The sequence below is a fragment of the Trematomus bernacchii genome, unplaced genomic scaffold, assembly GCF_902827165.1.
Source record: "Trematomus bernacchii unplaced genomic scaffold, fTreBer1.1, whole genome shotgun sequence".
NCBI lineage: Eukaryota > Metazoa > Chordata > Actinopteri > Perciformes > Nototheniidae > Trematomus > Trematomus bernacchii.
Window position 1 is genome coordinate 2,493,841 of NW_022987966.1, and position 25,342 is coordinate 2,519,182.

Consider the following 25,342-nt stretch of genomic DNA (forward strand, 5'->3'; position numbering starts at 1 on the left):
TTCGTTTTTTCACTCAAACAAAACACACTGCATCACAGTTGGTATATCTTTCTTATTTTCAACAAGATTTACATTTTGGACAAAGGACAAACAGAAAGCATTTAGTTAATAGTAAAATGCACATTTTGCAGCACACACATAGTCCCAGTGCAGTCCTGCTGAACTGTTGACATTTGAAAGTCAAAAATGTCGTCGGGGCAGGAAATAAACGTTTTTTGCTGCTAGTTTCAGTGCTTTATGGGTCACACATCACAAGGTCCTTTCACTTTATGCTAACCAAACTAAGGGTTGGCGATATGGACGAAGTCTTTCATAGCATACATCGTTTTACATTTTGCTGGTAGCAATTAAAAATGTTGATCAACTCTTCCTGAATATGTAACCACAAAACGAACAGTACTTCCGCAGTTTATTTTACTAAAACGTTTGGATTTTTTTTAACAATCATCACACACCTCTTAATTGGAGTGTTGTCCTATTTTATAATAATTTATACGTTTTTCCACCTTAAAGAGTTCGGCGTGCAAAGTCTTTAGGCGTGGACTACTAAAACACGTCAAGTTTTGTGACAACTGCACCATGTCCACTGGAGATAACAGCAATATTGGGTTTCATGGCGAGTAATGTGTCGCCATGGAAACGGCATATGATGACGCTTCAGATGTGTTGTAGAGCTTTTTAGGGCACAATGTTTAACAATCATTTGTTGGGCTGTTTGGAGCATGTCCACTGGAGTTATTACATCATCGTGTCTCATTGGGGGGTGACATAGTCACCATACGAGTCATTTACTTATATCTCAATATAGCAAACGAGCCTCATCCACTGGATTTTCTTGACATTTCCATTTTATGTTAGCTTCTTGGTTTAGATTCCAGGAAGTGAAATAGATAGTAACTCATACACGGGATAGCAATTTCCGCACAAAGTCTCTCATGTATATCCTTTCAAATCACCCAACCTGAGGCTCAACAAACAAATGTTAATGTTTTTCTGGCATACTTTCCGAATTCATGAGCAGAGTTGTAGTAAAGTTGCCAAATGTAAAAGCTTAGTGTTCATTTCCTACCCTGTGTATATTTTGTGTAAATAGGACCCTTATGTCTGTTATAAGTGGCCTTATACAGTCTTAGCACCAGTGAAGGAAGGCACCTATTCTGAAAAGAAATGAGGTGTATATGAATTACAGTAAGATGATCAAAAAGCAAAACCAACAAGACGGACAAAAAACAAATAATAAAAACAACCATATTTGATGGAGTCCATTCATATGACCGCTGGTATTCTGATGCTAACGGACAGTTCATCAGTTCAACACCATCAGACAGCTTGGTCAGAAAGGCGGTGCTGTCTGGATGTTTTTTTTGTCCATGAGTGGGAAATGTTTCTGGAGGTGGAGCGCTCAGTCTGGCTCTCTGCTCTTGTCTTTGTAGAGATGCATCTCCTCCATCTTCTCCTGCAAGAAGGAAACAGGCATGGAGCACCCCCGGGTTCTCTGTGAGTTCACCTGGAAAACAGATAAGGCAAATAAAGATGTATTTAATTGCAGAAACAACATTTCACTTTCAAGTGGGATATCAGTGTCTCATTTGACACTAGTTGAGATATGGAAAGTCTTTGTTTTATCTGCAGAGAAAATAGTTTACACGGTGATGTGTGTAAAACAAAGACTTGTCAGGAACTCATGATATCAAAATCATTTGAAATTTGTGATAATGATACAAAGATTTTACAAATACACAGTGGTGCAGTAATGAGTCCTAAAACTCGGAAATGAGTCTGCATTTTACCAATCCCGGACTTCATCACAGTTTTTTTATCTGATTTTGGTTAGATGTCTGCAATAAAGGGTGTTGTGGTGAACACGTTTTGTTCTATGTACACACTACAAAATCCAATGGATAAGTCCCATTACATTTTGTGAAAAGCGCTTGCAATGCTAACTTCCAGGTCGGTCTACCAAAATACGTCATCACTACATCACTCCGTTACACGCTTTAAATGACTTTCAAATAACAGCAAAACTGTTCATTTTCACCAAATGAATTTAACCTAGGCTACATATTTTACAATGTGCTTGACCGTAAGCAGTATTGGTGATCCGCATGTAGCTCCTGTAATAGCAGCTTAAAGTAAATCACTGCTGGAAGCTCTAACGTTGTAGCCCCTAGTGATGGGAATTATGGCTCTTTGAAGGGAGCCGGATCTTATGGCTCCGTTCCTTTGCGAGAGCCGTTCAAAAGAGCCGTTTTTTTTTAAGGGGGCGGGGTTAATAGGCTTATCTGCAAAATATACCTTTTATAATTCAATCAAATTTAGCCCTGTTTTGACTAATGATTTATATGTGCACACATATCACTTAAATCATTGCATTTACAGACCCTTGTAACTCTCTGATTGTAGAACCACGCTAAAAAAAGAAGAAGATAGCAACACTTATACAAACGGACAACAAATCTTTGCTGAGCCTAAAAATAATCATAAATAAATAACATAATGAAAATAAATATATTGCAATGCTCAAAACAGCAGCATCTAACAGTCTCTAATCCTTGGATATTACATGTCACTGCATGCATGCATGGAGCACCCGTAGCGCGGAGATCATCATATCATTCTGTCTGGTATTACTTAAAGTGGACCTATCATGCTATATTTAAATGATATATTGTAGGGCCATACCTATATAAGGTATATTTATATGTTTCTGTTTTCAAAATACCAAACGGATCATGCATTTTAGCCATGCCTAATTTCGCTCTGTGTGTTGTTTGCTGTCTACGGGTCTGATTCTGTGAGCTGCAGCGGACCACGCCCCCCTGCAGGAGAGGGGAGACATGCTCTGATCAAGTCAGAAGAGGGGGAGAAAAAGAGATCTCCGTCCTCCGTGTTATTATAGGCCTATAGAGTCGTTATTCATTTGTTTTAAAGCTCAATAAATAACAAAGAAGACCTTTGACCGGCACTTTTCAAATTTTGTCCGGAAGATTTAAACTTTAACGGACATCTTGACCGGCGAAAGAAAACCTAACTGAAACTCTGCCGCACGGTCCCCTCGTTCCTTGGAAGAGGCGGAGAGGTGGGTGTTTGTCATCTGCTGGTGGACTAACCGGAGAGAATTACAGTGCTTGCCTCGACGGGGAGGGATTGCATTGAATTAAAGCAGCGGGAGCAAACGCTTGCCTTGGGGAGGGAGAAAAAAAGCCACAGCGGAGAATAAACAGAAGGGTAACCATGGCAACCATATGCGCGGGAAGTCTTCTTCGCTGCTTTTGTGGCAGACTACAGCGCGACTTACAGGCCTGGCATATGTACTACAGCGTCTCCAGCGCTTTCGAGCGGCAATGGCCGGCCGTGGCCCAACCCCACATTCCCCTGATAGGTGGAGAGTTGGCCCAATAGCCGTAGCGCCACCGTCCTGACGTCAGGACAGTGTTCAAATCTGGATCAGTTTTTATCAGATCTGTTGCAGCCCCTTTTTTAGAGATTTGGGTATGGAGGAAAATAGAGAGGGTTGTGTTTTCTGACACTTGGTGAGTTCCCTGGAACACCGGGGACACATATTCATGTATAAAAGACGTACAAAAGTGCATTTTGCATGATAGGTCCCCTTTAACAAAAAAGAAAAGAAAAAAGAAACGGCTCGTTCGCGGGTGCGAGCCGGCTCCCGTCGTTCACTTAAAAGAGCCGGCCCGTTCGCGACCGACACATCACTAGTAGCCCCACATTGAGTCACTCCAGAGATCAAGACTGACATACTGACATGCTGATATTTATAAGCTAGACAAAAACAGAGAAACCCACCTTGCAGGGACTCATGTCCTGTCTCCTCTTTCTCTCAGGGGATGTGTGAACAAGCGAGTTGTGGTGGACTCCTCTCCTGTCCTTCTTCTCGGGGGTCCAAACTCCAGGGTCCGTCTGAGTGGAGCAGTCAGACGACATGGAATCACTGCTGTTGCTTTTCCAAAGAGCGGTGCCCTGGTGGTTTTCTGTCTCGTTACTTTGGGGGAAGACAAAGGCCTCCTCTTCTATATCTGCTAGGGAACAAAACATAAAGACTTCAGTGTCAAGGTCATCTTATAGAGAGGGAATGTTTGGGTGTTGTGCGTACGATAGAGAAAGGACTTACTCCAGGTGTTACCCTTGATTCTGGTGTCGGGAGCTGGGGTGCAGGGGCACGACCCGGTGGTGTTTTTATGTTTCTTTAAGCAAGCTATTTCCACCAGATCTCTACAGTGCCTGTGGCAGTTTATCCCACAGTCTGAGAGAAGGAAAAAACATGGACAATAAAAAAAAAAGCATTACAGCTTTACTCCTGATCTTGATAACTCTGTGGACGTATGAAATTATGGATTTTGATCTTACCTTTACAATGGTATCCTTGTTTGATGACTCCCCACAACTACAAGAGAACAGACAGGACACATGTCACACTTCAGTTTGATTTGGTAATTTAAAAAGAAAAAAAGGATATACCGGTTACTCACAAAGCCTCCACAATTCTCGCAAAACGTCGGCCGCTTGTACGTGGTTTCGTGGAAGTTATGCGTATTGAAGCTGTAGCCCAGCTTGGCACATATCGACATTCCCCTCATGAAGTAAGAGGTGATTTCTTCATGGCTGATTTCTCCCTCCCTGGGCAGAACATTCCCCAAAATGTAACATCAAAAAGTGAGGTCGTTTTTTTACAAACAGCTCATGCTGATTTGTGGTTTTACATCCGACCACGTCACTGCGAGATGCCCTTCCTCACCTGTCAGCTTCGTGAGTGCAGAAGGAGAAGGGGAAGTTGGCTGCTATTTTCTCAAAGTCGTCCAGCGAGATGTATCCATCCTGGTTCTGGTCGTAGTTTTTCATGATGGACTGCAGGGGGCGACAGAGCAATCAGACAGTCAGTTGAAACAGTAGAGGAGCAGTTGGTTAGTTCTGCTTTGTCCTGCCATGTAATAAGGAAGTGAAAAACAGGAGGTTGTTGCAGAGTCACACACTCACATCCACCATCTGTTTGACGTGTTTAGATATGGTGTCAGGGTCGAGCCTGGGGGTGACCCCTGACCCCCACTCGGCCACCACGGGCGCTTTCACCGGAGCGACGGGCTGTGGAGCGACACATGCAGTGGTGAGACACGAAGAACTGCACATGTGAAACGAGAAGAAAAAGAAAGAGCACACCCACCACATAACACGCTTCCCTAACGTCTGCAGCGCTTTGATGTGGCTGATTTTTGATGTGTTTCAGCAACGAGCCTGTGCTTTTGTTTTGACGAAGATTTTACTCCCACTGAGAGCACACCCTCTTCTTGTGAAGAGAGAAGTGTGAGCCTGATGGCGTTAGATAAAGCTTCAAAGAGAAGGAGTGTGCAGCTCTACTGACCTGGATCTTGGGGTTTCTGGGTTCCTTGTTGTATGAAAGTTCATATATCTCGTCCTCGGTGTAGTATAAATCTAGAGAGAGCTGAAGCAATAAAAGAACATTGCATTACACGGCATTGAGCGCTTTTGGCTACATGCCCGTCATGATCAAATGTTTTGAATCCGAATTCTATAAAAGTAAATCATCTCTGGGTCTCTGTCTCGTACCGTGAGCAGATGCAGGAGGTCTTTGTTGGCCTCGAAGGGCGGCGTGCAGCTGTGGATGGCCACCAGGTCACTGATGTTGCTGTACAGGTGCTGCAGTTTGCTCAGGTTGATCTTGTCCTGGTCGATGTAGTCCGGCAGGGCCTCGTTCAGCGAGATCAGGTCCTTCAGGTGGACCCCCAGGATGGGCACCTTGAAACCGCTGCACTCGTTGTAAAGCCGCCGGTAGTTGATGTAGTTGCTGCGTGAGGAGAGCAGCTCCGTCATCTCACTCAGGGCCTGAGAGAGGAGAAGGGTCAAAAAGGGATGATGATGGTAGACCAACACACCAATACAGACTGTTACACCACTGCAATATGACTGACTTTTACAATAGGAACTGTTGATGTACACTTTTGTACATTTTAGTAGTATTATTACTGGATGCTACCTCAGTTACTCTTTTGGTCCAAGTTCTTCATTATACTGCATACGTTTAAGGACATAGTTGTATGGACAATGTCATTATTGTATGGCATACTGTTTGGAAATGTAATTCTAATCCTGTTTTCATCAGTTCATCATTTTAGTAAAGGCAAAACATATATATACATTTTTAGATATGACAGAAATAAGTTGGAAGTAATAAAAACAACTTTCTTTGTTAAGAAATCTTTTGGTAGCTCACATTAGCTAAGTAAGTAAGTAGATAGGGCTAGCTTAAAGGGGACAAGTAGAAAGATGTAGACACGGACAGGGAGCAGCGTGATTTTGAGTTGTCGTTAAGAACTGTATTTATTTTTTATTTTTTTATTTTTTCGTCAGCAAGTCTAAGGTTGAGGGCACAGAGTACCAGAGTTTTGGTGTGTAGTGGCTAAAAGTAGCATTTGTGGTTTGTGAGCTAACAGGTTAGTGTGTTTTAATCCTGTCCTGTTAGCAATGTTATGTCTTCTCATGTTATTCTGTGTCTTTGTTTTAGTCTTTTACTGCTTATTCTTGTACCCATGTAAGTCTGTTTACGCCAGCAAGAATATTTGCTGCAAGGCTGTAGCTAACAGGGTCCAACAAAACTAGCCCAAACTACACATAAGGCTATAGGGGAAGGGGGCTAAGGATTAGCTTACATCCTAAAACCGTTGTGGAGGATGGGCTCTTGTTTTTGCGTATGTATGCCCAGTAAAGATGGGAGACCCTAAGTGATATAGGGTTTTGTAACTACCTTAGTGATGTCGGGGGTCAGCAGGTTGGAGGTGTCTTTGAGGCGGGAGATGGAGCTGTGACAGAGGCCCCCGGTCACTGCCATTAGAGTGTTAAAGTTTTGCAGAGCTCGAAGTCTCTGCAGAGGAAAGAAGAGAGTGAAAGTCATTCTTTATCAGTTCTTGGTTGTCTAATCCCCCTTGTGATGTTTGAACCCCTGATCCAGTTTACCTGAGCCACGTGGATGAACTTAGTGAAGACCTGGGCTCTCTGCTGGGCCGTGTGTCTGCTGAGGATCATCAGCTGCACCCACTGGGAGACCCCGTTACACATCATGACGGAGCGCTCCAGAGCGGGGTTGTCCCTCACCGAGCCGCGCACCACGTAGCTGCGGTAGTCCATGAACTGGCCAATCAGAGAGCAGCGTTTATGCGGGAAACAACTGTTTTTAATCAGTTTTTCAAGCAGAAGTGTAGAAATCTGTCACAAATTCAACCCGATCACCATTTACCAACCACCTGATTGTATTATTAATCACTGTTCAGTGCAAGAAGAGAAACAATGTATTACTTCCTAATGCTTTTACTCTTCTCTTCCATAAGAGAAAACTATTCTCCAACATCTAGAAGGAGCATTGAACCTGACTTATTAATTAAAGAAAAGCTATTTTGACATGGTGCTATCTTTACATCGACCAGCTTTCCGGTTTCATTCCTATGTATGTTCTGAGGGGGTTTACAAAGTCATTTGGTCATATATCATTCATAGGCTGATTTATGTCACATTTCTGTTGACAGTGTTTTCTGATTAATAGAGTGATGCCAGAATGAGTCCTAAAACCCTGAAATGAGTAATGAAATGGTTCAGCACTTCCAGTTCCCTCTAAATCAACTGTTTTTTATACGTGTTTTTAGTTAGAGGCCTGATAGAAGGTCTGTGGTTAACACAAGATGAAGGGATTTGAATGTTTTATTGTACAAAATCATTTTCAGTAGGCTACATATCCCTCCAAAGATGTGTCTTAAAAACAGCGGTTGCTAACAATTGGCTGAATGAGAATACTAAACGCCATCATGCCAAACATTAGCTGCTTTTAGCATAGCGGTGGTTCAATTATAGCCTAGTTTTTTTACTTGCCTCTATCTAACAAATTATAAAGGTTGTGATAATATGTGAAGATTATCCTGCTGATCAAAATGTTTAACTTTTATAAATGTGTGTTTGCCACAGATTTTATTTTCTGCAATATTAGGAAATCTAATTGAGAAATCCCATTGCTTCTAGTGTTCCGGGTTCAGCCTACAAACATACTTCATCACTGAACCACTGTGGAGTGATGCAAAGGAAAACAATTCTAAAATAGCACATACAGTTTATTTAATTAGATAATGATAGTTTTTGGTTTAATGCTCATAAGCTCTTTTTTAGGATGTAAGTAATTAAACCGTCCATTGGGTCTTGCTGGAGAAATGCTCAAATTTGCAAAACAGTAAGTAATGCGGCAGATAATATTCACCAATCAAAAGGTATTCCTCACAATCTGGTCATAAAACTTTTTCTAAAAGACTGGGGCCTTTACATTGTGTGGCCGATAAACCCTCAGCAACAAGGAATGGATTTGACTATATATATTATAAGACATTTAGCATTTTTAATTGGGCTTTGGTCAATAAAGTGTGTTAATTAATCTATTTTGTAGAAACCTTCATCCTCAGCGAGTGTTTGTTTTGGTCCTGGCAAGCTGACAAGGCCTCATTAAGCAAAGTAAAAGCAGTAAACAGTTCTAAGCTGTTGCCTGAACTCACTGAGACGTTGCAGAAGTTCTTGAACTCCAGGTAGCTCAGGTGCTCGGCCATCTCATGTGGCTCCATGTGGTCGAAGATCAGAGACACCTTCCTCTTCTTCACAGAGGGCGAGGGTGCCTGGAACATGTTTGCATGAGGGCCTCTGGGGACAAAAATAGACGTTCATTTTTCTATTTATAGAAAAACTCTATTTTCTATTTATAGTAAAACATGTTTGGCTAAATAACGCCATTCCTCCATCCTCCATGCAATAGGGGTGAATGAAACAAAAACACGGCTCACAAGCAGGAGTTGTCGACGAGTTGGGAGTGCGTTTCAACTCCATCGGACCGCACCAGCGCCCACAGGTCCCCCATGGTCTGCTCCAGGAGGGGGTCCGCCTCAAACACCGCCGGGAACTGGCTGATCCACTGCCTTGCCACCAAGCAGCACAGGAAATATGCTTACTACCCGCACAGAGAGCAGGATAACCAGTTCTGTCACACAACATGTGCCCGGTGCCCTTACTCACCTGATGAGGTGGCAGATCTGAGTCCGCTTCAGGCCCCTCTTATCCGAGGGACAATCCTTATAAGTGAGAGAAAGAGTCAAGGATCTGAAACACCCTGTGCAAGAAGTGGCAGAACATTACACTAGCAGGGATATATATTTCAAATCTGCTTGTGGACAAAACAAAGCCACGGCTGTTTCCCTGATCTGATTAAAGGACGTGGACATGTGATCGGGAGCAGTGCCCCCGTGGGACCTGCACTGAGAGACAGCGGAGGATATAGAGTGAGAAGTTTCTGGGCGAACATCTGAGATGGCACCACCCAACCGTGCATCATCAGGGTCATATCGACCAGCTGGGACCCCCTGGGGCTGGAGAGCTTCCCCTCTGGATCTGCAGCCAAAACACAGCAGAGGATTGGTTAAAACAACAACACCAGGAAGTGGACAAGCAGGGTGGGTCAGTGGACAAGTTCAGCTGGTTTTAGACACTCAGCTCCATTTGAGTGGGCTTTAGATTGTCATACTGCTCTTCTCCATGTGCTTTGTTTTTCTGGTTGATTGGACTTCAATTTCCTGTAGGAGTGAGTGTCTTACTGTATTAACCTTGCGACATTATGACCATCCACCATTGGAGAAAAATCCAACTGTATATTAGGGTAGAAATAGGCAATTGAAGGAAAAAAAGACGTAGACAATTGTGTCTTATTAACTTTATATGAAGTGTACCTTTTCATAAAAAGAGCAACCAAGTGAAAGTCACTGTCTATCACTGGGTTGTTTATGGCAGTTGGTAAAAATAAGGGCTTTATTGAAATGGACTGGCATGTGGGGGTTTCACCACTTGTGGACAGTTCTTTTTAATTATTATTATTATAAATATTCAATCTCCAAGACAAGGCGACTATTATTATTATTATTATTATTATTATTATTATTAATAGTAGTAGTGGAATACTTTTTATTGTTATAATTAATATTATATTTCCCTGGATTAACCCAGATTGACCCAGGACCTTATTATTATTATTAGCATTAGCATTAGCATTATAATAATATGAATAATACATTATTATTATTATTATTATTATTATTATTATTATTAGTAGCAGTAGTAGTAGTATTAGTAATATAAGTATGTTTATGTTATTATTCATATGTTTATATTATATAATTAATATATTTGTATATACATTATTATTTCAATTATTCAAGTTAAAACTTTAAGCACCACAAAATACATCTAATTGACCTCCTTTAGTGTGGCAGGAGGACCTCTCCCAATCAGGCTGTGTGTGATCTGTACATCAGTATTATATGACAGGTTTTTGTGATGTTGATGAATTGACCAATGAGGAGTGAGAGAGCTTAGAGAGGAGAGAGAGAGTGGTTCAGCGCAGCATGGGAATAGCTGGTTGGCCTCAGTGGTCCGACAGAACAAAGCTTGATTGTATGAGACTGCCCTTTGTCTCCCCCCCTCCGCCCCCTCCCTGTCAGTCTCTCTCAGCCTGCACCCCCCCCCTCCTCTCTCCCTCATCCCTCATTTATATAACCTGCTTGTGATGAAGAGTAAAGACACATGACAAAGTTGGGGAACACGCTGACACGTAGCGACTGACCGAAGCAGTTCAGGCAGCGCTGGATGAGCTCATCCAGGCTGGCAGCTCCGGGGTTGGAGGCCGAGCTGGGGCCCTGCAGGGCCCTCGTGATGTCCTGGGGACTGGGACATGTGTTCCTCCTGCGCTGGACCAGCTTCCTGCTCTCTCCATGGGGCTTCCTGAGGGGGTGAGAGACCAGTCTGAGACCACAACAACAACACAAACAACTACTGCACTTATTGGAACACAAAATATCCCACTCAGAGTCAAATGCAATGTGTATCTGAACCTGAGGTAGAAGAAAAGCTGGCTGCCAAAAGAGAAGTGACGGTGCCAAAAGGGCCAAAAACAAGGAAACCTAACCGGGAAAATGTTTTCCCCAATTCTCAAAAAAATTCAAACAATTGATTTAATCAGAGAATGAAAAACGAAAGGATCGTACAATTTTTCCCAAATCCTCTAATAGACACCCAAAATTGATTAAATCACACAATGAAAATCTAGAAATCGTACTGATCTAGAAATCGTACTGATCCCAGTATGATGTATATATTACCAGTTATATATTACCAGTTATATCTTGTTTAATAATCAAAAACTCGCCTATATGATTTCAGTTTTTTGGGCTACTATGAGGGGTTATAAATGGGACTTGGGTGAGTTTTTAGTTCAATTCGTTCATTCATGTTAAAAAAAAGAACATTGTTTTCCTTGTAAAGAACAACATCCTGCCTTAGTTTAAAACGTACAAATGCATATTGTGATTGTAATTTGTTGCACAATGCTTTGGCAGTACTGAGAGAGAAAGAGTCAGACATACAGGAGGATGAGCAGCGTGGAGATAAGTAGAGCAGCGTGTGGTGAGGTGCTGCAGGTCAGCGTCTGAGGAAATGCAGCATCTGATAAGCTGTCTGACTCTGAACCATCACACACTCACACAACAAACATGTATTCCTGCACCTGAAGCTGCAAGCATCATCCAGAAACAATCCAGAAATGCACATCATTTGTCAATAGCTCACACACTTTACTGACATTGATCATTTATTTAATTGCATTGAGTTGTTCCTCATAGGTGGTGAAGGATATTTCAACCTACAATTATATGTCAATGTTTATCCATTAGTTAATGCATGCATTGTATTTTTTTGTAAGCTGTCATAATGGCTTTTTATAATGTAGAGCAGTAGAAGTAAAAAGCACCATAAACTAAAAATACTAAAGTACAAGTACCCTAAATTGTGTTTAAGTATTATACTTGAGTTAATGTACTTAATGCATTTTCAGAGTTTTCGTTTCAATGGATAATTCTAATTAAGTGTGGTCATGTTCGAATCATGAAAAACAATTTTTTTCTGTTTGCCAAACAAATACTGCTTTCAAAAGCTCAAATTCCTTTTAATGCAATCGCAATTACAGAGACGATTGATGTGCTATTAGTTAATAAGGTATATATAATCATAATGACTTGTACGGTGGCCCTGAAGTGCAAGTCAAAACAACATTTCAGAAAACGCTACAGCATTTCACAAAACACTTCAACATTTCAACTTTTACGGAAAGGGTATTCCTTTAGGGAGAACACTTCTTGTTTGTGATTGGACAGAGCCAGCCAGAGAAGCACTGCTGTGATTGGTTGTTTTTGCTGCCAATCAAGAAATGAAGCTTCATGATTGGTCAGCACCCGACAGCTCAACATGTCCCAAAACATCAGCCGTTAGCTGTTAGCACACAGAGCTCACAGAGCTCACAGCTCCTCATATCTGTTCAGAAACTGGACAAAAGTTAAACAAGTACAAACCACAGAGTGTCTATGTCATGGCGAATACAGTCGCTGCTTTATTTATGTCTGTATGATATTGTTGTGAGTGTGGACGGAGCAGCTACAGGTTAGTTTAGCCTGATCGATCCGATTCCATTCAGAAAACACGCATTTTAAAAGGTTTTTCGCCTGCCGTCTTGTCTGCACACTTGTGCATTAATTCATGGTTTTTTAATTATTTGTCTAATATATCATATTCCAATCACTTGTATATAGACTCTTATTGCACTATTTAACTTTTTACTATTTTACTATTTTTCTTTTTGTATTTACTTGCACTATTTTTTCTGTGTATCTGTTTTATTGTGTTGCACTGTTGGAGGAGCCTGCGACCTAAGGGGGGGGGGGGGGGGGGGGGGGGGGGGTGGTAGGACACGTTCGAGTCTTGATTTGGATAGTGTGCCGTCGATGGGTTTCATTCCATTTCAAAGTGCTGTTTGATGCGGTGTAAACTTCGCGCACTGCCACTCCAACATCCAATCACAGAGCTTGAGAACTAATCACGGGGTTTGTCAAACAAAGCACAAGCATCTTTTCTGAAGATGCCTGAAAAATGTCTGTGTTTACTAAAAGCTAAAAGCTGATTTTCACATTTGGTTCTACGACATGCATCAGTAAATACCTCACTGGTGAATGTCCAAAGCTTCTATGGGGCATAAAAGCTGCGGTTGTTAATAAGTAAATAAATAAAACACCCCAACTTCATCTCGTTAAACATTAACCCCCTTTAGCTTGCGGTGGTGACGTGAAGTCATGTACTATAAGCGTAATGTTTCCTTTAAAGCGTATGGTTAGCTTTTAGCTACTGGCAATGCATTTACGCTTCAACTATTATAGTGTTAATATGTGGAGTTTATCCTGCTGAACATAACATGTTAGTATCATATACGTATGTTTGCAGACCTTGGCAAACACAATTGAAAAATACTATTGCTTTTGGTCAGAGATCCTTGGTAACTTCCCGGCGGGCCTACAGGAACACGTCATCTCTGCACCGCTCTAAACCCTACAGTAAAGATGTTGAGTTTGGTCAGCCAACATTCAGATCAGGTAGCAGCACTTATTTTCTAATATGAAGTTGTTAATTTCGCACGTATAAGTTGCTCTTATAAAACAAAGGACACTTGTTGGTTTATGATGTGATTAATGCTTCCTCTTCAGATCAGGGTCTCAGTTTAGCAACGTCTGACTTTATTTCACAATAATCAGTAACACACCCTGTTCAAACTCGGAAAGTGAAGGCAAAGGGGTTGATCTATATGCCTCCCAAATGTTTAATGAGACCACAGTTTAAGTAAACCCTGACTATTGTGTGTGTGTCCTTTAAATGGTGTCTGTAGAAACGGTGTTTTGCACCGCAGTGAAACTGTGTTGCTGTGTACTGCAGCTAATGTCATGATATTACCAGGAAACACTTTGAGTTCAGAGAACTGGCGGCTACAAGTTCCCTGAATGACCAGACCTGCATCCTCTTCTCTCAGCCTGTGTTTGTGTGTGTGGCTCACACACATATAACTCAACATGCACATGCTGCTTTATGTACAACACATGGATGGACACTCATGGATGCATAGTTTCATAAAGGAGTATGTTCTGACATTCACTGACCTATTTATATCCCGAGCTGCCCTCCTGTCTGTACGTGCTGTCACAGTTATCACAGCACATGTTTACCCCTCAGACATGCCTGGGTTTCAGAAACCCTGATAGGGGTAAGTCATGGAGTCAAAATTGGCTGACTCTAGAGAGGAAAATTACCCAGATCTGGGCCCATAGAGCATGTGCACTTGCATTGTTTTCCTTAAGCCTGCCTCCAATCCGAAGCGACACAAAGTAGCCAAACGGAGGTGGTACTTGACGTCATTTGGCCCAAATACTTTTTTTCATTGACTTATATTGGGAAATAAAATGTTCAGTTTCTTCACGAAAATCAACTTGGCTGTACCAACACTTGAAAAACCTTTAAAACTTGTAAAACAAGCTAAAAGCTGAATCCAAAGTCATTTTTGGTGCTGCTGTGATGGAGCGACCGGGAGGTGGGGTTTGGATGGATGTGGAAGATCCCGGAAAGATCTGCATACTTTAGTTCTTCGAGAGTCAAGCCGTTTTGGCTTCATGCGCCAATGAGCAACTTCATAGGAATTAACGTGGCCCCTCCTCCAATGCTGTATCCAGTTCTCTTTATACTTGTGGTCTTTGGCTTCATTAAATGAATGGGGAGGTAAACAACTCAAATTATTTGAATTAGGGCTATTCAAGTTTTTACCCCAAAAAAGATGAAAATACTCTGATTTACAGACATCTCTTTACCAATGTAAGTGAATGGGAAAAAGTATCTTTGGCCGCAATGATGTCAAAGACTGACATGGAAGTTGTTGCACCACCGTTTGGCCAATACGAAAATGTGCTTCAATGCCCGTCTCACTCCTCCTCCTCCTCCTCCTCCTCCTCCTCCTCCTCGCCTCATTACAACTGCTGGCTGCTGATTTACAAAAAACTGTAAACAACACAGCAGTACCACCGAGTGAGGTGACCTGGTTCATTTGATCTCATCCACCTGTTACACCTCTACAGTATTGTCCAATGCAGTTACCCACCATGAGAGATCAAATGTGTCTCTGTACCCTTGTGTGTTTCTGTCCACATTGTAAAGCCACTTGAGGCAAATATGTCATTTGTGACCTTTGGCTTATATAAATAGCATTAACCTAACTTAACTTTATGTTAGCCAACTGTATACATGTCAAAAAGGCTTAAAGTGCTTACAGCTTATTGTTCTCCTAATCTCCTTAAAAAGGTTTTCATCTGACGACAACACCATAGCATAAGTCTCATATAAATTACAATTAAAGGTCACCTATTATGCAAAATCCACTTTTTGTTATACATCAACATGTGTCCCCTCTGTGTAAAGAGACTCTGAAAGTTTCAGAAAAAAAGATTCTCTCTCTTTTTGTCCTGATCCATTTATATAAAAACCTGTCTGAAAATGAGCTGATCAGATCTTGGCCACTTTATGTCATAACGATTTCTTGGCTTGTTTAACCATTAGTCAACCCCCCCCCCCCCCCCCCCCCCCCCCCCCCTTGTCACCTGAATCTCCTCCTAGAGCACCATTGAGTTATTTTTAACCAAATCTCCCTCAGAGGGGCGTGGGGAGGGGCTCCTTATTTTCATCTAAAGTAACAGACAGAGAATCAGCACTTTGGAAACAGGGCTGAAACAGAGGGGATTATGGGATGCTACAATGCATGATCTGTTTGGCATTTGGAGCCAAACGCTTCAGAGACATGTTTGTATATATCTGAGACCTATAATATATTGATGAAAAACAGTATAATAGGGGACCTTTAAGTATAAACCATACTCATCCCAGGTGGTGTGAACCCACAATCCCCAGCCCCGGATCCATTCGGGTCACACTGTGGGTTTTTTCTTTGCATTTTATGAGCGAATTAAGTAGGTGGGCTATGTTGAAATAAAGAAAAGCATGATGACTCATTCATTATCATACATTTGGCTTTCTTATCTTGGTGCCCTTTACCTGTCATCTCTCTGTCTGACTCAAACAGCCGCACATACGAGAAGCCTGGTACAGGCAGGAGTGCTGATGGGGAAATGTTTTTATGTCATGACGTCTGTCAGGGAATTTCCCTCTGACAGCAGGTAACGCACGGCAGTCAGTGGTTACTTTTTCTGTGCAACTTTGGAGAGACACAGAGCTGTTGGTAAATAGAGTCAGCGTTCCGTGGGCTCCCATGCAAATCTGAACACAAATGGAGTTACTGTTTGTTTGTTTGGACATTTGCATTCCTCTTTCCCTAAGACGCAGATACATAATAATTACCCCACTATATTTAACAGGGAAACACATCACTGCAATATGGGAACACCTTAATAAACCAGTTTGAAGTATTAATATATGAGTCTAGGGTTCCAGGCGATCAATCTGTTTTGCTTCGGAAGGTTCCTAAAGAAGTGAAATGACCCAAAAGTACCTAAGTGGCAGCCATGCTGTTGTAAACTCTCTGGATAATAGGAATGGAGCTTCAATGCTTCTTTTGTGATCTCCTTTAACTTAGGATTGACTGGACCATCCTTTACGAAAGGAAAGGAGAAAATGCTGTTCCACAATACCTTTCGACCGCAACATTTATTTTGACCGTTTACGGAAACAACCAACGTGACCGACACATCTGGAGCTTATCATTTTACATCTTATGCTGTAACTTGAAAAAGTGCTTTGTTTTGAACTTTCAACACTATATTAAGCCAAAGGCGAAATATGAATGTTACGCTAATTACTGTTAAATGATCAAATAAGGTTTCAAAGTGTTTACAGAGTTGGATGGTGGTTAAGCATCTTTTATAAAACATTTTTGAATGAGGATATGCACAGTAGTAAATGTGTAGGCCTAACAAGTAATGTAAATGTTGCATAACGTATTATATATTCAAATAGTTTCATACAATCATACTGATAGGGATTCATGTTTATTAATACAAGTGGACAGGAGTGCGCACAACCATTTAGTTTCACATTGGTAATGAAGTCATATACAGCATTTTTCAATGTTGCCCTTGTTTATAAAGCCTGCATGAAACAACTTGATAATGACGCAGGGGGCAAAGTATCTTGATTTTCTTTTATTAGTCAATGTACGGAAATAATTGATCTTCCAAAAGCTCTTTATTTTTCTCATACTGCCTGTGCTGCAGCACCTTTTTTCACCCTCTGTCGGAAACCAGAGCTTAGTCTGTTCTGATTGATCAACTCTAGAATTGTTACATAATGATGTCACTATTTTACGAAGTAAATAAAGGAGTCCAATGGAGGCATTTCAGGCAGGGGGGAGTGTGTGCGAGAGAAACTCTGTCTGGAGGGAACACAGGGATTTTAGACTTTGCAGACACGCTACACAGAAGGGAAAGCCCGAAAAAGCATAATGGGCCTCTTTAAATCTCCCACTGTCAGTGCTTTAAGATTTTATTATTTACTGCTGTCTCCTTCCCATATTTCTTTTACCCTATGACGTTTTTCTCTGATGTAAAGGAAAAGTGGTTAGGAATACACAAAAGGCATTGATTTTTTGACAATCGAACTGCGACAGGAAATCAATGAAGGAGAGAGATAATGCTCTAAGGCACTCTCTTAAATCAAATGTAGTGACTGACAGGCATATATGTGTGTCCTTACGAAACAGAGTTACAAAGGAAATCAGGGCAGCTAAATCCAAATTCTTTGTTAATCTCATTCATGAATCTAAGGGAAATCATAAACAAATCTGGAACTGTCTGCAGAACCTAACAGGTGGAGATCAGTAACAATGGAACCTTATGTAAGGGACCAGCAGAAATAGCGGCTATTTTTAATAACCATTTTCTTAATTCTGTGAGGCTGACTATAAACAGTCCCCAAATTGGTCAAATACACTCGTCACCTATTGATAGTACACAGCCAGTCTTCTCCCTGACAGAGACTTCTGAATCCAAAGTTAATTCTATAATTTCTTCTTTAAAGAATTCCAAATCAAAAGACACTTTTGGACTGGATTCTCTGTTTCTAAAGAAACATGCTACCACTCTCACAGGGACAATTACTAAAATAATTAATTAATTCCCAGAAGCCTGGAAGTTAGCCATTGTTGTGCCAGTCCACAAATCCGGGGACACAACTGATGCAAACAACTATAGGCCCATTAGTATTTTACCTGTCATGTCTAAGGTCTCTAAGAAATGTGTAGCTTAGCAATTGACTGGACATCTTAACAGTAGTCCTTTCACACTACACCCCATGCAATTCGGCTTCCGAGCCAATCATTCCACTGAGACCGCAAATTGTTTCCTTGTGGAAAATATGAAATAACAAATGGACAAAGGAGGCATTGTTGGAGCAATCTTCTTAGATCTTAAGAAAGCTTTTGATACAGTCAATCATCAAGTACTCATTCACAAAATGTCTTATTTTAATTTCTCACCCAGTGCAATAGACTGGATGAGCTCCTATCTGTCAGATAGAGTTCAGTGTGTAAGGGTAAGTGGCGAGACATCACCACCCCTGAGGAAGGAACTGGGTGTACCCCAGGGATCTATCCTGGGCCCAATTCTATTCAGCCTGTATATAAATGACTTGCCATCAGTGTGCACTGGATGTGAGGTGCAAATGTACGCTGATGACACTGTCATTTATGTCCATGCAAAAACCAAGGCCCAAGCTGCTGCCAAACTAAGTGATGCAATGGTACATGTACATCAATGGCTTACTGACTCCCAGCTATATCTAAACGTTAAGAAGACAGTCTGTATGTTTTTTTAGCAAGACCAACACTGTATCACAATGTGAACCCAAGGTCTATGTGTCTGGGGAGGTCATTCAAACAGTTACACATTTTAAATATCTAGGCATTATCCTTGACACTACTCTATCCTTACAAGTGAGAAAGGTAATGCAAATAACTAAATACAATCTAGCAAACTTTAGATATATAAGGAACTGTTTGACAACACCTGTAGCAAAACTCTATATGACTGCCATGATCATTCCCCACCTAACCAGGTATGACCAGCTGGACCCAGGTGAATAGCACAACATTAAGGCCTACCCTATCACTTCACAAACAAGCTCTCAAAGTTTTGGACAGAAAACCTAAGCTATACCACCATTGCAAAATCCTGGACAAACATAACCTGCTCAGCTGGGAAAATCTTTTAAAACACACTGATGCATGTCTCATTTTTAAGATTATAAACGGCAAGGCACCCCCACCACTCTGCACTTTTATACAGCAGAACAATTCAAACAGCAGAACCACAAGGTCTGCCCTAAGAGGGGACTGTGTAGTCCCCCTTAGGTCCAGTTCCTTTGCTAAACAGTGTTTCTCTGTGAGGGCATCAACACTTTGGAACACAATACCGATACAGATAAGGAATAACACCTCCTATCATACATTTAACCACTATCATAAGAACTGGCTTTTAAGCAATCAAAAATGTGAACACTTTTAACTGTATCATAGTATGATAGTATTTCATCTGTTTGCATGTTTGTCTGTTCCTATTTATTGTTGTACTGCTGTTCCTATTTATCGTTGTACTGCTATTTATTGTTGTACTGCTGTTGTCTGTTGTATTCTTTTTAATTATGTTTTTATTTCTCTAGTCTTGTTGTGGTTATATAACAATGTTGCCAAGGACAACAGTTGAAAATTAGCCTGCTGGCTAACACTGGCTCATTTACAGCAATGTGGATTAATGTGCACTGCCCTTTAAATAAATAAACAAGAAGAAACAAACCCTGGTACATCATATCACTGATGTTTGTTTCAGGAAGACCTTCCACAGCTCGTTTCCCCCACTGACTGCTCTTCACCAACTCTTTTCCTCTTCCTCCATCCTTGCCCTATTCAAGCCATTCAGGAAACAGTGTTTTTTTCTCTGGAAAGCCCACTCTCACTCCCTTTCCCATCCATGTCAAGACTCCTGGCTACAGATCCAGTTCCCCCTCCCCTCCCTTCCATCACTCCCTCTCTCACTCTCACACTGGCGGGGGGATATGCAAATTCCTCTCTTTCTTCCCTTAATTGATTAATTGAAGCCAGGGCCCTTTGAAGGCCTTGTTTGTGCGCTGCTCTTTTTCTGCCTGTCCCCTCTCACAACCTGCGTTCTTGTTCCCTCTGCATCGACTGCAAGGAGCCATTCATCCATGTGCTGACTGAATAAAGACACTGTATCCACCATTGTAGTTAGTATTAGGAAAACTACAGCAAATGCATTAAGTACAAGTGTTGGGGAGTGCAGACGGGATTCTGTCAAAGGTTAATTCGGTAAAATCTTACCTGTGCACACCAGCTGTACACACACACCAACCTGTGAAAACGCGCTACAGCAGCCCAAAACAATTACTATGGAGGAAAGCGTTGCGCTTTCAAAGACGATATATTATTATAAAAACGAAAATGTGCCGAAAAACAAATGCAAATGAAGAAACATCTTCACCAACTTCACAATTTTTCGAAAAACTCACAACTTTACGAAACATGCACAGTGTGTACAAAACGCTGCACAAAATGGAAACCAGGGGACACTAAAAAGTGACGCACACACCTGGGAACGAGCACTTGTTGACATTTAGGAATTATAAAGTTGGCCAACACACACAAAATGAAATGAAATGATTAGGTTACGTTAGCTATGTTAGCTAGCTTGCTTACAGCAGATCTGCAGTAATATCGGAAGGAATCATTTGATCATATTGTTAAAACAAGCCAATAGATTGTTTTAACATTTTAGGTAAGCTTCCAACAACAATGACAGTTGGACAACTTTATAATCCCCGAACGTAAACAAGCGCTCTGGTCCCAGCTGTGTACATCCCTTTTGAGTGTACCCGTTTCTGTTGTGTTTTGATCTTCTTATTTGCAGTGCTTTTGGTTAAACCTGCTCGGGTTTCATCAAGTTAGTAAAGAAGTTGCTTTATATGCATGTGTTTGGGCACATTTGTGTTTTTTGATTTGCATCATGTTTGAAACTGGAGTGTGTTTCTATTTCGTGTTTTGGGCTGTTGTTACGTGTTTGCCCCCATTGGCCACCGTACATTTCAGATCAATATAAAGTACACAAGTTTTATCAGCTAAATGTACTTCAAGTATAAAAATCTAAAGTACACCCAGGATGAATCTTTGCACAGTTTTATGTTATTATGGTTATTATATGATCCTGTTCGTATACACGTAAAAGCATTTAAGTATTGTAGCTGATGTGGTCCAACTATGTGAAATATTGTGTAGATAAGTACTACAGTACCGCGTTCTACAAAATCGGCATATCATGTGTTTATATATGCACAAATAACTGTGTGTTAAATACATTTTGTGAAGTAAAAAGTAGAAGAATAAAGTTAAATGGAAATACAAACTACAATCTAAAACTAAATCTGACTGATGTTCAGGTGTTTTTTTTCATATATATAATTTGTCACCCAGATATCTCTGATATAATGAGTTCACTTTTTCTATGTGCAGCTCAGGACCACAAGTTAACCTGACAACCGACATACAGTCACGCAACCAAAACAGTAACACGCTGTCACTCATCACAAAATAACCCAACCCCCCCCTCGCTAACAGCAGGTAGCATTAGCATATGTATCACTATTGGGTTAGATTTATTTATTTAGCAAACACCAGGATTCCATTACAACAAAAAGGTCACTTTTGTATCGCATGGATGTTGCTCCCACACAGAATGTGTCACTTAAAAGAATCGGAAATGCAGCAGCAAGAGGCTTTTTGGTTTGTTGCCATTATTGCATGTGCACAAAATGAAATGAAAGCAATATAAGCAATGCAATATGACATTATACATAATAACGTGTTTAGGATAGCTGCAGATAAAGAAACGCACATCTTCCCCTCTCCTGAAATGCACCTGCGGAAGAATATCTTTTGCAAGCCTGATCCATCCCTGACCATCTTTATCACATATGCCCAAACATCTGATGACTCCTCTATGGGATGGAGGAACAGACAGGTGGAGGGACACCATTCTGGGATGAGCGAGGACGAGAGAGAGGACGATGTGCCGTCAAATCAGCTCATACAAATACAAACCTTCTGAATTCTGCCTCCTTTCTTGAACTCAAGTCTCATTAAGGACATGTATTAATAACCAGCTCCTTATTTGGCTTTTCTGTTTACCTTCACAGCATTTAACTTGCAATAACCCTCAACAATTTGTACATTTGGTACTGGAACTCTACCTCACTGCATTTAATATGTATGGTTTATTTGGTAGTAGGTTAGTAATTGTATTTCATTTATTTTGTATATTTCATATAATGTATTCTATGAATACATTATATATGTCTATTGTTATTATGTATATATTTACAGTTTTTTTCTTATTTTTAATTCATGTTTTTTTTACATTCTGCTGAAACAAAAACAATTTGGGATCAACTAAGTATATCTAATCTTTTTTTTTTTATGTTGTCTGTTGCAACAGTATGTTTTCAAATTTATTTTTAGAGCTATAGCAAAATGTAGCTTATTTAGTAGTAATTTCCTGATATGGTATTTAGATGCTTTTTTGGTTTTGAACATCAATACAAAATTATAATTTAGGATGCAAAAAGATGTGTCTGCCTATTGAATTATGTCAAAGTGACCCTCAGTTTAGTACACGTTGAATTCTGTTGACTTTTGAAAAAAGTCAAGTCAGTGTATTGGGAAATGCTACGAGAAGGTTAGCAATGTTAAAGCAGTAAGATAAGCTCCCCACTGAAGGGGAAGCACAGCCACTCCATCAGTCCACCTTAAACCTGGCTACAACACACACACACACACACACACACACACACACACACACACACACACACACACACACACACACACACACACACACACACACACACACACACACACACACACACACACACACACACACACACACACACACACACACACACACATACACACACACACACACACACACTCGTAACACTTTAGCTCCTTTCATTCCAGGCAATCTGATAAGAGCTGTGGTCACAGCTACAGCAGTGAAAAAGCACCAGTGACAACAAAGTCTGCTAAACGTGGAGTTTCTCATCAGCATCTCAGATCTAATGCAAAAAAATACAAAAACCCTGAGTGGACCGACATGTAAATGGAGGTGAGAGCACCAACAGCAGAACACATTTCCATGGAAAGGTGAGCAGGCGGCTCAGCAGGCACGCACCACTGTTGACTGGCAGAGTGCGCTTGTGTGCAGTACACACACACACAATTTAAGGTGTTGATACTCTCTACCGATAAACAGGTCGAACACATTAGCTGGGACTGTGTGTGTGTTTCTTTTTCCACTGTCTCAAAAAGAGTGTCAGAAAACACAACTAAATGCCCTCATTCAACTTTGAATTGTCAAGAGCCCTTTTGCACAAACCACACTTTCACAACCTCACACATCTCTGCTGCACACACACTTGCTCCGAAACTGCTGCAGACTCTCAGTTTTGGTTCTCTCTCTTCTTTTCTAATTACCTCTTGGTCTTGTTCATCGCAGAGCTCTTCTCCTCAGCAGCACTCCTCCTCCTCTGGGAATCCACACGGGCATCTGAGCGCGTCCCCTACAGCTCCATGGATGACCCCGCTCCTCCTCCTCCTCCTCTTCCTCCTCTTCCTCCTCCTCCCTCCTCTGTGTCCTCTTATTATGTGTTCAGGATAGCAAGAGCGGGCACAGGACGAAGAGCTGCCCACCCACCAGTCATGGACTAGACCAAACTTCCCGCCTGCTGCTTAAAATCCACTCTGTGTGCCAGTCAACCTCCCTCTCTGCTATCTGAAGGTATCTATCTACCACAAATCAGCAACAGAACACACTTCATGCTCTCATGAAAAGCGGAGAAAAACGCTGTAACAAAGCTCCAAAGTAGAGAACAGTCATTCACTTGCTCTCTTCAACATAAACAAGTCAGCATCTTAAATGGAGGAACTGGCTCTGACAGATAGGGGAACTCACATCAGTTTCTGTGTGTGCAAGGGGGAGGGGAGAGGAGAGACTAGTGAGCACAAGTGCAGTACCCATAGAGGAAGGAGGAGGGTTAGAGATAGTGATGAGCAATCATCTGAGCACCATCGGTGTACTCCAGGAAGCGACATCTGCGGTTCTTTTTAGAGCATCAAAAAAAAGAAACAGGCCACACCTCAGTGTTACTTTTTGGTGCAGATTTGTGTGGCAAGGAATCAGTTCCTGAAAATAAATCATTAGATGTTGTTGAATCATGACATGGGTGTAGGGTCTCCATGGCCCACCAAATGAAGTCTATCACCCTTATTTTCCCCCTTCTCTCCTTTATTTAACTCCCTCTGTCATTTCTCAGGGTGGCAAGTGATTACACAGGGAGGTAGTGTTTGTGCTGGTGAATGTGGCCGTGCAGCTGGACAGGGAGCCTCAAAGACATCCTTGTTTGAACACACCAAGAGGAAGAGGGGACCAAACAGGGGACATTAATGTCCCCCGAGTCTGCAGAGGTGGCTTCTTTGCTGCAGGAGGAAGCGGACTGGCTGGCAGAGAGAGGGGGCGATATGGCATTGAAAAGCAGGGAAAGATGCACCGAGCAGGAATCCTGCAGTCCATGCACGCCGAGCTCAAAACACCAAAACATGCATTGGGATTTGCATCAGAAAAGAGATCATTGGAGGACTTAATCAGGGAACATAGAGGCGGCATAGAAGGAACAAAAAGTTCAAAATTCTATTTCCGAGCAACATGTGGTAATCTTACTGTAAAGTTATGCAATAGTCCTGTAAAACAGGAAGAGTTGCAATCTACACAGCTGGTTAATATAAAGAAACATGCTGATAGAACACAAGGCTACCTCATTTTGACTATAATTCATCAATATAATTACATTTGAGCGTTTGATTTTCCAAAAGAAAGCCACCCACCACCCCATATGTTAGTCATTTTGTGATTAAAGTTTGGGAATTAAGTGCATTTTGTTTCAAGGCTTTTATTTTGTTATTTTTTGTCAAAGCGGAAGTCTTAAAAAAAGTTATTTTTAGATATGATATTGAAGCACATTGACTGTAACGAAAAGTAAAAAAGGAACGCTCAATAACTCTGTTCAGGTATGGCGAGATAGTAGAGCTTGGAGTTCAATAGTCCTTCTTCATATTATTTGTAGAGCTTGCAACGTATTTCGTGGTGTGACAAGTTCGTAAATGTTGTGTCGTTGTTAGCAAAGTCATGTAACTAGCTAGCCAAACACTAGCGTTACTTCAGGGTCTGTTGGATAAATCACTCACTTTCCTACTTTTGTTTTTAATTAAATGCCACGGAAGCAACAAATATACGAACCCATCAACCAAACGTACCTT

At 41.2% G+C, this 25,342-nt stretch overlaps 1 protein-coding gene across 2 annotated transcripts; it reads right to left on the minus strand.

Annotated features, from left to right (window-relative positions):
* Positions 1 to 32: 32 nt before the first annotated feature.
* rasgrp4 (RAS guanyl releasing protein 4) lies at positions 33 to 23,978 on the minus strand. Of its 2 annotated transcripts, none has more exons than XM_034115906.1 (17): positions 23,504 to 23,978; positions 10,667 to 10,824; positions 9,330 to 9,441; positions 9,070 to 9,132; positions 8,841 to 8,972; positions 8,559 to 8,700; positions 6,985 to 7,158; positions 6,776 to 6,892; positions 5,581 to 5,856; positions 5,375 to 5,455; positions 4,993 to 5,097; positions 4,754 to 4,863; positions 4,488 to 4,635; positions 4,366 to 4,402; positions 4,130 to 4,261; positions 3,805 to 4,034; positions 33 to 1,507 (listed from the first exon to the last, which is right to left on the minus strand). In XM_034115906.1, exons 1-17 carry the CDS (start codon positions 23,518 to 23,520, stop codon positions 1,403 to 1,405), a joined length of 2,139 nt encoding a protein of 712 aa, XP_033971797.1. In that variant the 5' UTR covers positions 23,521 to 23,978; the 3' UTR covers positions 33 to 1,402. The 2 variants fall into 2 exon arrangements, with proteins under 2 accessions (XP_033971797.1, XP_033971796.1); XM_034115905.1 differs by having other exon boundaries at positions 3,805 to 4,037.
* Positions 23,979 to 25,342: the final 1,364 nt, after the last annotated feature.

Bases quoted from the DNA above. Each gene is read 5' to 3' on its own strand.
- rasgrp4 (XM_034115905.1), bottom strand. The intron at 8,701-8,840 runs GTGAGCCGTGTT...TTTTGTCCCCAG, and splicing joins CTCGTCGACAACTCCTGCTT to AGGCCCTCATGCAAACATGT. The intron at 6,893-6,984 runs GTAAACTGGATC...TTTCCTCTGCAG, and splicing joins AGTTCATCCACGTGGCTCAG to AGACTTCGAGCTCTGCAAAA.